Below are 12,284 nucleotides of genomic sequence, written 5' to 3' on the forward strand. Positions count from 1 at the left end.
TCCTTAACTGCAGTAGAATTTTATTTTATTTTTTTCTCTTCTTATTTCTTCCACTCTCTCTCTCTCTCCTTCATTGTAACAAATTTTTGAGTAATTTAATACTTTTTTTAGTTTTTTAGGCATTATATGTGAGTAATTATTATTTCTTATTTTTATCTCTTTTCTTTTAATTTTTAAAATTTTTATGTAATTAAAAATAGTCCGATTTGATCAGTTCTGAGTGGCCGATACGACTGAAATGTATTATCTTTTTGGGAGACCGATCCCGATTTTTCGTTCCTTAGTTTTAACATCTTACAATCTTTTCTCCCGTTCTCTTTTATTAGCATATGGTACAATCAGTTCTTTCTTTAGCTATGTCTTGGTAGAGAATCAAATCATATCATAGTGGGATATCTTATAGCTTAAGGCCTTTAGCACATCTTTTTCAGACCTGCAATTAGCTCATTCTTTATTAGATTTTCCACCTTTTCTTCCTTGGGTTCTACACATTCTGATTTCTTGCTAATTATTTACTTCTCCATCTTCCTTGGGTTCTACACATTTTGGTCCTTGGATGAGTCCATGTTTTACTCTTCTGTGCATTTTATATAGATTACCTGCAATATACATTTATCTTCAAGGCCCGTGATATTATTAAGTCAAGCAATATTTTCACAGTAATAGGCATGTACAGTATCTTTGCCTCACTAGATGATTAATTGTGCTAATTAGATTGTTACTTTTGATTGTTTTCGTGCCATAAAGCATATAGTTTTTCCTTGGGTAATACTCTTTTTGACCTTTCGTTAATCATTTCCGTCTTACTCTTGTTAACCTTTATGATCTTGGATGAAACTGTGACTCTCTCTTGTACATGGATTACATTTGTACATAGGGAAGAGGATGGATAATTTTTTAGGCTTGCACGAGATTGTTAAATCAAAAGTTAAGCATAAAGGTGCAAGATATCTTCCAAAAAGGAACTAGGCCTTAAATCCATGAGACCTGAGCTTTTCGTCTTCTGACTCATGCTTCTCTTGCTTGAAAGCCCTACCTTATAGATTCTTTTCTATCTACTTTTACTTGCATCACATCAGTCTTTTACATTTTTTCTATCTACTTTTACTTTCCATAAATTAGGGGATCAAAAGAGGATAAAATATTTTGAAAGATATCGTGTGCCAGAGCAGAAGTTGACACTGAGTTTGCTAAAGGTTGAAACTCTGATAGAATCAAATTGAGGATAACAGATAATGAAATTTATCGAATGTAAGTAGATGAAATGTTTCCTTTTTCTTTCCTCTGATTCTGGTTGATAGTGCACTCAGTGTATCATGAGATATTAACCAGTATTATTACACCTGATCAAATGGATAGAAAATCAAGAAGATCATTAAAGGGTTGAGAGCTTGACTAAATGTGTCAAGTGATTCAAATCAAAAAAGAAAAGAAAGTTCTATACTACTGAGAAATGCAAGAGGATACAAGAGGATACAGAGCCGATTGAGTTGTAACTTTATTGTAAGGTTTTTGTAAATCTGAGGCACGGAAGGAAATTGATGTGAAATCCTGTCCAAACTAATTGATAACCCCTCGAACATTTAACCTCACTCATCACATCATTCTGTTGGATTCTTTTGGTATCTACCTTTTGTTCTTTTCCTTAGGTTTTATGCTTTTTGACTTCTAATTAACTTCTCCCTTCGTCTTGGCACTTCATGTTAATCTTTTATTTTCGTTGTCAATTTGTGACAAAAAGACAAGAATTGGTTTTCATGATTTTGCTTCGATGGTGTTGTAAATTTTTTCAAAAGCGATGATCAGTTGAGTTCCTGAATTTGAAACTGAAATTGTCTTCAGAATAATTGATTTGGGATAACATCGAAAGTTTTATATGAAATTGATTTTTCTATACACACTTATGTTTTATGAGTTCCTACTGTTTCTGCAGGAATTTCATTGATCTTTAAGTAAAAGTGTGTATTCGATCTTAGGATGATTATATTGGGTAGGGTTTTATTAGGAAGTGTTTTGTCACAAACAATTTGTAGCTTCATGCAATTTAAATTAAGCATTTATGCAAATTATAGCTTCAGGATACTTTGTGCCATCACAACAATTTATATTCAAATGTCCGGGGATAAATGTCTTCAGTTTAGCTACTGAAACTATTTTAGGGACTAAAAAGCCATAAAGACATGTTTTAGAGCTGAGCGTACTATCTCAAACGTCTCCTAAATGCGACATTACTGTGTATATCTGAATTCTTATAACCGGCCTCACTGATTCACATTATGCAACAAATGTGTGAATCTTGTTTGTTCTCTATCACGTACAAAAGTTTATTGGACATAAGAAATTTTCTAGAGTGGCTTTAATGTTGTTGACTGAATCATATAGTCCAGTTGAACAGGCATAATTGATTGGAGAGAAGATCATGGTTCAAAAAATTGAAGAAAGTTATCCCTATAGCATACAAAGCCCTAAGGCTAGAGGAGCTATACTACTACTTGCAGCTTTCATTTGGAATTTGTGGCTTGAAAGAAACCATAAATGGACTCTTTATAACCTTGTGAACAAGCTCAATGAGGAAATGTAAGATTCGTGCTGGTTGAAGAATAAAGGGAGTGTTGTTGGATTTTCCTTTTCTTTCTAAGAATGTGTATGCTTTTATGGGTTGATTTTTTGTAATTAGGTGTCAATAGAAGAGGTGTTTAACCTGTGCCAATTTACACCCATGGGAAGAGTAATTTTTGGGGAATGTTATTAAAAATGAAACAGGATGCCTATGCATCTTTCAATTGAAAAAAGAAACAAAAGATCTAAACATATCTTATATTTTAAAATAATTAAATTGAGTAATTTAGGTTCGGCTTGATTATGTTCCAACAGATCCCGGAACGGAGCCCAAGTTTCCAGCCGAGCTGCTTTGATTATTTTGACGGCCTTTGCTCATGTCTGCCCTAAAAAGTGGGTGGGCCTGCCTTCTAAATGAATGAATTAGTCTACGAACTTAAGAGTGTGGGCCGAGCCCAAATGGGTCATCACAAGATTGGGCTCCATGACTCCGGCTCATCTAATCGAAGAAGCTTAAAGTTGAACCGAGCTAGAATTTTGAAGTCAGTCAAATTTTCCCAAGTACTCGGAAGTAGGAACTGCAACATAGAAAGGCCCAAAGGACAATTGCAGCCATCGTAGTTCCCACCACCTTCCATGAGACTTCATCCCCGCCGTGCAAAAGGGTATCGCCCGTTTCCTATGCTCACGAGCATACGAGAGACGGCATCACAATCTGGGAAACAAACAAAGCCTAGCACGGCCCAATTCCTTGTGATCTACTATCCAGAATGGAAGCTCGCAGGAAGTATCCTTAGGCGTCCTTTTTCCCATTTATTTAACCCCATCTTTTATTATTCCCTGCTCATTTGTACGTCGTCGTACCTACACCTGCTACGGATCTAGTAAGGAATGACGCCTATGCTCATGCCACAAGTAAGAGATTTTCTATGCTCATGTCCACAGTGGAAACTTACAGTGGTCCAGGAAAGGAGTTAGAATACCCACAAATAAAACATTAGAAAAAAATAATAATAATACCGAGACATCTGTTAAAGGATCAATCTGGAAAAACACACACGTTCAATGCATAGAAAGGAAAGAAAAGTGCAGAAGAAGCAAGTTGGCCAGTTGTTAATATTCTCAACACAAATGATTGGTCGAGCAGAACGACAATCCAGGACCAACTATATGCTACAGTGGGTATCTAAAACTGTCCTGGATTAAGTTGATCAGAGCGGCTGTTGTTTCATTGCTGAGAAGTAGGGGATCTGAAGTGGTTATTTTTAAAAACTACCATACTTTTCGACAGGTTGGTTGGTTGGTTACAGAAAGTAAATTGGGAACCTGGAACTGATTTTTGTGACTTACCCCCTAAATAGTCCGACTTTCTGTTTTATTCCAATCCGCTTACTATTAGGAGAAAGAGAGTGTGAAACACTAACCACCAAATATTCCTACTCCTTTTAGGTCGGTGGAACTCATGTAATTTTCACATGACTTATGAACTAATATTTTTATAATTTATCTAAAAAATATTTAGATATCATAAATAATTTAAAATATATAATACCATGGACTGCAACAAGCCTTTAGAGATATTCCAAATAATAATAGAAAAAAACAAAGTCCACAAATGGGCTACAACCCAACTAGTCCAAAAATTAAAAAAAAAATAGAAAATATTAAAATCAGTTACTCCTCAAATCAACATCTTCCTCCCCTGTATGTGAATATTCCACTAAACTATAGTGATTACATAGCCTAATAAGTGTAGTCCAAGATAATATAAAAAACAAATATTAATGTATGATGAATATTATAAGCTACGCGCATAAGTATCACAATAATAAAATGAAACATTATTGATATGATCATCAGTAAATTCTTACGCAATCGTAACTTATATCTTACATTCAATAAATAATTCTTACAATTATTCCTAACTGAATAAAAAAGATTCATCAAAATTACGCTTAAAATATTAAATAGGGAATTGTACAAATCACACCCTAGAAATATTCCATTATAATATATCGAATAATTTATAAATACCTAAATTACCAATGTCTTTTTCAAGAGAGGCATAGACATGAAGCAAAAGGAGTAGTGGGGGGTATTTTAGTAATTTGGTCAATGCTAGTTAGTAAAAATATCGTTAGGGTGTTAAATGAGAATTATAGAGAAAAATAAGGGATCAGATTATAAAATCCTTAAAGATGGAGTTTAAATCACAAAATAGATAAAATATAGGGAGTGATTTGTAAAATTTCTTATTAAATAATTAAGTAACTAGTCTGAATTTTCTTCTTCAGCTCCCAAGTAACTTCCTCTACGACATGATTCTGCCAAATTTTTTTATGATAGGTATACTCATACTCCAAAGTGTCTTCACATATTTATCAATAACCTGAATCAACTACTATTTATTGGATAAGTCTTTTTTCAACCGGATAGTTTTATTCTTTAATACATCCAATGGGTTATGAAGGTATTTCTTCAATATTGACATATGAAAAATATTATGAATTTGAGATAACTCCAAAGGTATCCACACGGTATGCAATTGACCATATCTACTCTAGAATCTCACAAGAGCTAATATAACGAGGACTCAACTTGTCTTTTTTCCCAAATCAAACTACTCACTTCTAAGATCAGATTTTGTGGAAAACCTTATTCCCAACCTAAAATTGTAGATCTTGTTATTAATTATTATCTTAACTTTTTTATCGATTATGAATAAATGCTCTTGAACCTTTCACACTTATCAATTTTGCTATCTCACTTCATCCCAACTAATAGATGTCCAACATTTCTAACCAAATAAAGTCTCACAAGAGAGCATCCCAATACTAGAGTGATGATTGTTATCATAAGCAAATTCAATCAAAGAAGAGTCTTATTCCCAACCTAGTCCAAACCAAGTAATTGAGGCTCGCAACATATCTTCTAATATTTGAATTGTTCACTCTGATTGACCATCAGTCTAAGAATAACAAATGGTACCGACGAACTATAATTTGATACCAAGATATCTAGCAAAGTGCTACCAACATTTATATATAAATTTGGGCTCTCGATCTGATGTGATAGACTTTACTGCTAACAAGATGAAAATGTGCTTAGTCAATCGAGTAATTATTATCAATATAGAATCATTTTTCTTCACAGTTCTTGGCAAACCAACTATAAATCCCATAGTTATATGATGATGCTTATATTTAGGAATTGGTATAAGTCTAAGGATCTTTATAAATTTTGGTCCTTAATTGTCACTTGCTATAAATTCTACCATATTTCTCTTTAATTCTGGCCACCAAAAAGATCTATAAATATTATGAAATATTTCCGTCTCTCTAAGATGTACATTATAAGAGATTTGATGGGCTTTCTCTAAAATCTCATTTCCGGAGTTTGCCGACATCTGGATCTCTCTCCAAACTTCAATGCCACCACTTCATTAATACGTAAATGTACTTTTTTGATATATTGAACTTATTTGAAGATTATTTTTGTAAGTACGGTTGCGCTCCTTGAGCAACTATGATCCTCTCTACTAATGTCGGTCTCATGGTCAACTAAGCTAGTAACTTTGATTTTACTCCTCTAAACGTAATAGGGAAATTTATTCTTTGTAGGTCTCTCAAGATGCCCTATTGCTAAGTACCAAACAAGCCAAATTGCCACAGACTTTCGATTCAAGGCGTTAACTATGATATTTGCCTTTCTTAGATGATAACAAATGGTACAATCATAATCATTCACCATCTCAAGCTATCAATGTTGCCTCAAATTTAATTCCTTCTAAGTAAATATTTTCTACTTTTGTGATCAGTAAAAACATTCACACTTCTGTCCACAAAGAGAATGCCTCCAAATATTGCAAAGACCACCGATGCTAATTCCAAGTCATCGGTGGGATAGTTCCATTCATAGTCCTTGGATTTATAAAATTCATCGGCAACAACTCTGCCCTCTTACATTACGGCATAGCCTAGGCCTAAATATGAGGCATCACAATAGACTTAATAATCAACTCTACTATAGGCACTATAAGAATGAGCATAGATATGTCTCCTTTTCAACTCTTGGAAGCTTTGCACACAATTGGTTATCCATGCAAAGCCCTGCTACTTCCAAGTTAATCTAGTGATGGGATAAATGCGTATTTCCATAGGTTTGCCTTGGTATCATATTCATACTGTCGTATTGAATGATCCTAGTCAATTGATTTCTAAATTTTTTTAAAAATCTCTTTATAGAGCACTAATATAACCAATAAAGCCAAGGAAACTATGTGATGGTGCTCGGCTATTTTCAATCCAAGATTGTTGTGATTTTAGATTGGTCAACACATATACCCTATCCTAAAACAACATGTTCCAAAAAAAATATCATCTCACTCAACCATAATTTATATTTAGAGAGCTTGGTAAAAAGTTTCTCTCATCAAGGTTTGCAACACTATCCGAAGATGTTCCTCATATTTTTGCCCAAAGGTTGAATATATCAAGACATTATCAATGAATATCAAGCTAATTCAAGAAATGACAAAAGACTCAATTAACAAGTGTAGAAAGCAGATTTGGGACATTCACTTCCCTAATCTTCAACTAATGGTAATTGGACCTCAGATCAATTATCGAGAAGACTTAGGCTCCACATAGCTAATAAAAAAGATTCTTAATGCATGTTATGGGGTATTTATTCTTCACTATCAGATAGTTCAATTGTTGATAGTCAATCCAAAGACAAAGGTTGTCATCTTTCTTCTTCACAAAAAGAATCGAAGCTCCCCAAGTGATGAGCTAGGCATAACGTAGCATCTATCAAATAAATGATCGATTTGCGGTCTAGGTTCCTTCATTTCTTTTGGAGTCATACTGTATGGTACCCTAGAGATTGCTCCTATTTTTAATAGGATCAATAGTGAATTTGACTCCCCTATCTAGAGGAAGCCCTCAAATGCCCTTAGTAAAAAATATTCAAAAGCTCCTGAACTAGAGACAAGTTAGTCCCTCGAGCCCCAATAGATTCATCAAACATGATTATCGCTAGCTACGAGTGATCCATTTGTTGATATTTATACAATCAATATTCTATGTCTTTATTAAATAGCAAAATAACCTCCTTGCTATAACAATTAATCCTGACATGATAATCAGCTAACCATTCCATCCCAAAATCAAATCAAAATTATGCTTCTCAAGTGGTAGGAGATTTGCTTTAAGCGAATATTGCTAAAATTGAGGATGCAAGGCCTAAATACTTTATGAATTTCTAATGATTCACCCATTGGTATAATCAAAGGTTTATTAAGAGGCTCCAATATTACATTTGTATGCCTCAAGAATGAGTAGCCCTAGGGTTAAACAAAATCCTAGCGATATGAGAGAATAAAGTCATTGTACTCGTCATCATATAATTAGATTTTATAACTAATTATCTTTTAGTATATTAGTTTTACTCAATAATTAAGAAAGGATGACGACATGATTCACTATAAGTAGAAAGGAGGAAAGAGACGATCTTGCAAATTAAGTTTAATAATCTAAGATGATTATCCAGGTGCACACAACATCTATTTATAGGCGGCGCCCTAACTCGACTAGACATGGCAATAGGATCGAAGAATTGAATCTTATTGTCTAACATAAGCAAAAATACTTAATTAAAAACTAGAGTTCCTCACCATTAGGCGTCCGAACAGTCTTGAGGGCATTCAAATGCCTAATTGATTTTCTAGCTCTCGGGTAAATGCGTTCGAACGGTCTTGAGGGCGTTCAAATGCCTAAGTGATTTTCTAGCTCTCGAGTAAATGTGTTCGAACGGTCTTGAGTGCGTTCGAACACCTAATTAATCTTTCAGCTCTCGGATAAATGCGTTCGAACGCCCTATCCCAAGGTTTGCTCATTTGATTGACTGGAACTTTTATTTCTTCTGCAAACAAACTATTAGCTAATTGTTAGATAGAGAAATCAAAAACATTTTGAGATTTCTAAGTTTGCTAAAAGGTGCATGGGACGACTAAAGGGGTGAAAGCATGTTGGATAGGTTGCAGCGAATTGCCTTCCACAAGCCAGCCGTCTTCAACGTAGGAATCGTTAAAGGAGAAGAAAAAGCAGAAGTGGTACATGACAGCATTCCAAATTTTAACCTAGTGAGGGCAATTGTAAAAAAGGTGGGGAGGGTCCTTAGGCGCATCAAGCAATAGGTGCAATGAACATCTAAGGAAACATAATGGACGAGGGTGACATTGGTAGGCACCGGTACTCGAAGGAGCTTCAAAGAAATATCTTGAGACGACGAGAAGAGAGATGGGAAAGACCCACATATACTTCTAGGCATAAGGGGCAATGGTGAATTTTAGAAGAGAGAACAAATTATTTAGGTAGACTTTGTTTGGATGTATGAGAAAATGGAAAAGAAAATAAGAGATCAGAACTGAATAGGAGAAAAAAAGAAAAAAAAAGAAAAAAAGAGAAAATAATTTTTTGCTGTTTGAATATATGAGATAAAAGAGTTTCTCGTTCTTTCTCTCAACTTTTGTAGAGAAAAACAAAGTGACCAAAGTTTTTTTTTTCTTTTTTTTCTCTTTTTTTTATTCATCTCCTAAAAATTATATCCAAACCAGAAAACAGTTCCCTCCACTAATTTCCTATTTTGTTTTCTATCCAATGATCCCGGCTCCATAACCAACGATAGCATTACAATTAAACCGTGAATTGCAACTTGGATCCAGGTAGAGACATTTGTTTATCTGTATCAAAATTTGATGCAACTCGTGATACAAAAACTATACATTGGGAGTAGAATCCCATTCGAAGCGAAAAGGGGAGGAAAGAGATCGTCTAGGTTCAGCTTGAGAGTTCGAAAGCCCAAAAAAGATCATTTTTCTTGCCAAATCTATTACACCGACCAATTTCCATCCGATCCCAACTGTCTGAAAGAAAGAATTTATTCCGACACCAGAACACGATTCGGTTGAAAAAGCCTAACCGCGAAGAAGATAATTACATGCGTTGCATCCTCACGAGTGACACCTGAAGGTGGAAGAAAAAGAGGTCGGAGAGAGCACTCAATCATTGTACGGGTTTTATATATTAAACATGTGCTAATTTCCTAGATTTCATATTTATCCACACGATTAAATCCCCTCCAAATCTATCTCGCTCTCTCGCTAGCTCGTACGAGTGACGACAGCCGCCACCATCACTACCGTTCCGAGCTCTCTTTCTAATTTATCGAGGGTCCCACAAATGGTGGATCGGTACAAATCCTCTTATATATAGACCCAACCACCGGTGCTCCCTTTCCAAGTCCCAATTAAGAGTTAAAAATGGAAGACCTCATCTCTGCTTCCTCTTCCAATCTCCAATTTCGACTCCAGTATCTACTCCTCTCCCGACCCGAGTGGTGGACTTACGCCATCTTCTGGCGCGCTGCGGGATCTGCCGACCACCACCAGAGTAGTCCAATCCTCGCCTTCGGCGATGGCCACTTCCGTGGCGCCGTTGACGCCGACGCGAAGGGGTCGGACGACACCGAGTGGTTCTACGTCGTCTCTTTGACACGGTCGTTTCTCACCGGGGACGCGGCTCCGCCGCCCCGCGCTTATCTGTCGCAGTCACCTGTCTGGCTCGCCGGTGGGCACTCACTTGCCGCCGCAGGTGGCGAGCGATCCCGGGAGGCGCAGCTCCACGGGATTGAGACACTGGTCTGCTTCCCGGTTAACGGCGGCGTTATCGAGCTCGGATCCGCGGAGTATATCCCTGAGAACTGGGTCCTCACACAGCAAATAAAGTCATCCTTATCTTTTCTAATGGAGGACTCGTCAATCGTACATAAGAAGCAGCCCCAGAGAATAAAAGAACGGTCTTCGTCGCTCGACTCTGAGCACTCCGAGTCGGAGGATGGAAGACTTCTCGTCGAGAGACAGCAACCGCCCAAGAAGAGAGGAAGGAAGCCGGGCGGGGCGAAGGTGGAGACACAAGTGAACCACGTCGAGGCGGAGCGGCAGCGTCGGGAGAAGCTCAACCACCGCTTCTACGCGCTCCGCTCGGTGGTCCCCAACGTCTCGCGGATGGACAAGGCGTCGCTGTTAGCTGACGCCGTGTCGTACATCAATGAGCTGAAGGCCAAAGTTGAGAAGCTCGAGGCCGCAGCCAAGCGGGTCAAGAAGGAGGTCGACGTCGACGCCGCCACGGCGGTGTCGCTATCCTCCTCGTCGTCGTCGCTGTCGGGGACGATGGAGATGGAGGTGAGGTTGCTGGCGGGCGACGCGCTCGTTAGGGTGAAGTCGGAGAACGTGAGCTACGCGCCGGCGAGGCTGATGGCGGCTATGCGGGACCTGGAACTGCACGTGCTGCACGCGAGCGTGACCACGATGGAGGTGGTGGTGGTGCAGGATGTAGTGGTGAAGGTGCCGACTTGGATCCAAGAAGCCGTTAAGCTCCGGGCGGCGATCCTCGAGAGGATGGAGAAGGGGTGGTGAGGCCGCCGGAGAAGGGCTTAATTAATCTTTGTTTTGATGAGTGTTATCAAGGTTATACAGTGTGTGATAGATACACTCTTCTTTAACTTTAATCTTTGTCAATAGAATAAGATAATGTTTATGTGAATTGATGATGACAAAGTAGAGGCCAACTATAACCAGTTTCCAAATCTGATATCAAATTCCAACATAACATTGTGCAAAAAATATTATCTTGTAAATTGAAATTATAATTTAGAAATATTTATTTACTTGTTGAATATGTTATTGCACTTAAATTTCTAGTGTTACTATAATACCCTTGACTATATCATGGGTTAGATCTCTCTTTGTCCTACAAAGTTAGATAGATAAGAATGGTCGAGAAGAAGAGTTCATTGATTGATTTTTCTAAATAGAATGAAAACTATGTCAAGAACAGTTGAATCTTATTCGCTATTTGTTTGCATGTAACAAGACCAAAGAATGTTAGGTTTCTCAAAGCTATGTTGGAAATTGACTAGTGCAACAGAACAATCTCCTCAGTTTACATCCTTTCTTTCTTCTTTTCTCACGTTGAGAAGATTAGAAAATTATACTCTTTCAAAAAGTCTAAGATCATTTAATAATGAACTATTTGACTCGTTAAACTCAAATTGTAGAGAAGCGAGAGCAACTTAAATTGAAAACAACGTTTGCTCATGATATGCATTATTCCTCAACATCTAGTAATTTTCGCTCGTCTGTCATCATCATCTTCCTGACCAGCAGCAGTTAGGAAGTAGTTGTTGTATTAAGTTGTCCCTCAGAGTTTGAAAAAAGAAATCTACGATCACATCGAAATTGATTCCAGGAGTTATTGGCCTAATTAATAAATTATCTATACTACGTGTGTACTTACTGGAATTAAGTTAAGATAAGCTACAATAAACCAACATGGCCTATTATTAATATCAATCAGAATAAAGATATAGAGATAATTAAATAAATATATGATTTAATGCCAAGTTTATTTATTAAGAAACCTGTTAGATATAAACGCCATATTAAGAACCTTACACTTTAATACGTTTGCAAGTTTGAACACATTATATTCTGTTTTGTTAATTTTTTTTTCGCAGAAACTTGCTTTCTTTTCAACTTGTTGTTTCTACTTATTAGTTTTCTAGTTGACAAATTTGTGATAAAATAAAGTTTTCGTGCCGTAATTTTTCTAGACTTACTTGTAAGAATTGTAGCACATCTTTCTTGTTGGCAAGTAAATTAGAGA

The 12,284-nt window shown here is 36.8% G+C and overlaps 1 protein-coding gene across 1 annotated transcript; it reads left to right on the forward strand.

Moving 5' to 3' along the window:
• Positions 1-9,862: 9,862 nt before the first annotated feature.
• Positions 9,863-11,162, forward strand: LOC140788055 (transcription factor bHLH14-like). Its single transcript, XM_073137161.1, has one exon. It carries the CDS (start codon positions 9,881-9,883, stop codon positions 11,033-11,035), a length of 1,155 nt encoding a protein of 384 aa, XP_072993262.1. The 5' UTR covers positions 9,863-9,880; the 3' UTR covers positions 11,036-11,162.
• The last annotated feature ends 1,122 nt before the right edge of the window (positions 11,163-12,284 follow it).

Source organism: Typha latifolia, chromosome 5, assembly GCF_019914945.1.
Source record: "Typha latifolia isolate L0001 chromosome 5, TyphaL0001v2, whole genome shotgun sequence".
Lineage (NCBI taxonomy): Eukaryota > Viridiplantae > Streptophyta > Magnoliopsida > Poales > Typhaceae > Typha > Typha latifolia.

Coding starts and splice junctions, on each gene's coding strand:
- LOC140788055 (XM_073137161.1), top strand. CDS start 9,881: ATGGAAGACCTCATCTCTGCTTCCTCTTCCAATCTCCAATTTCGACTC.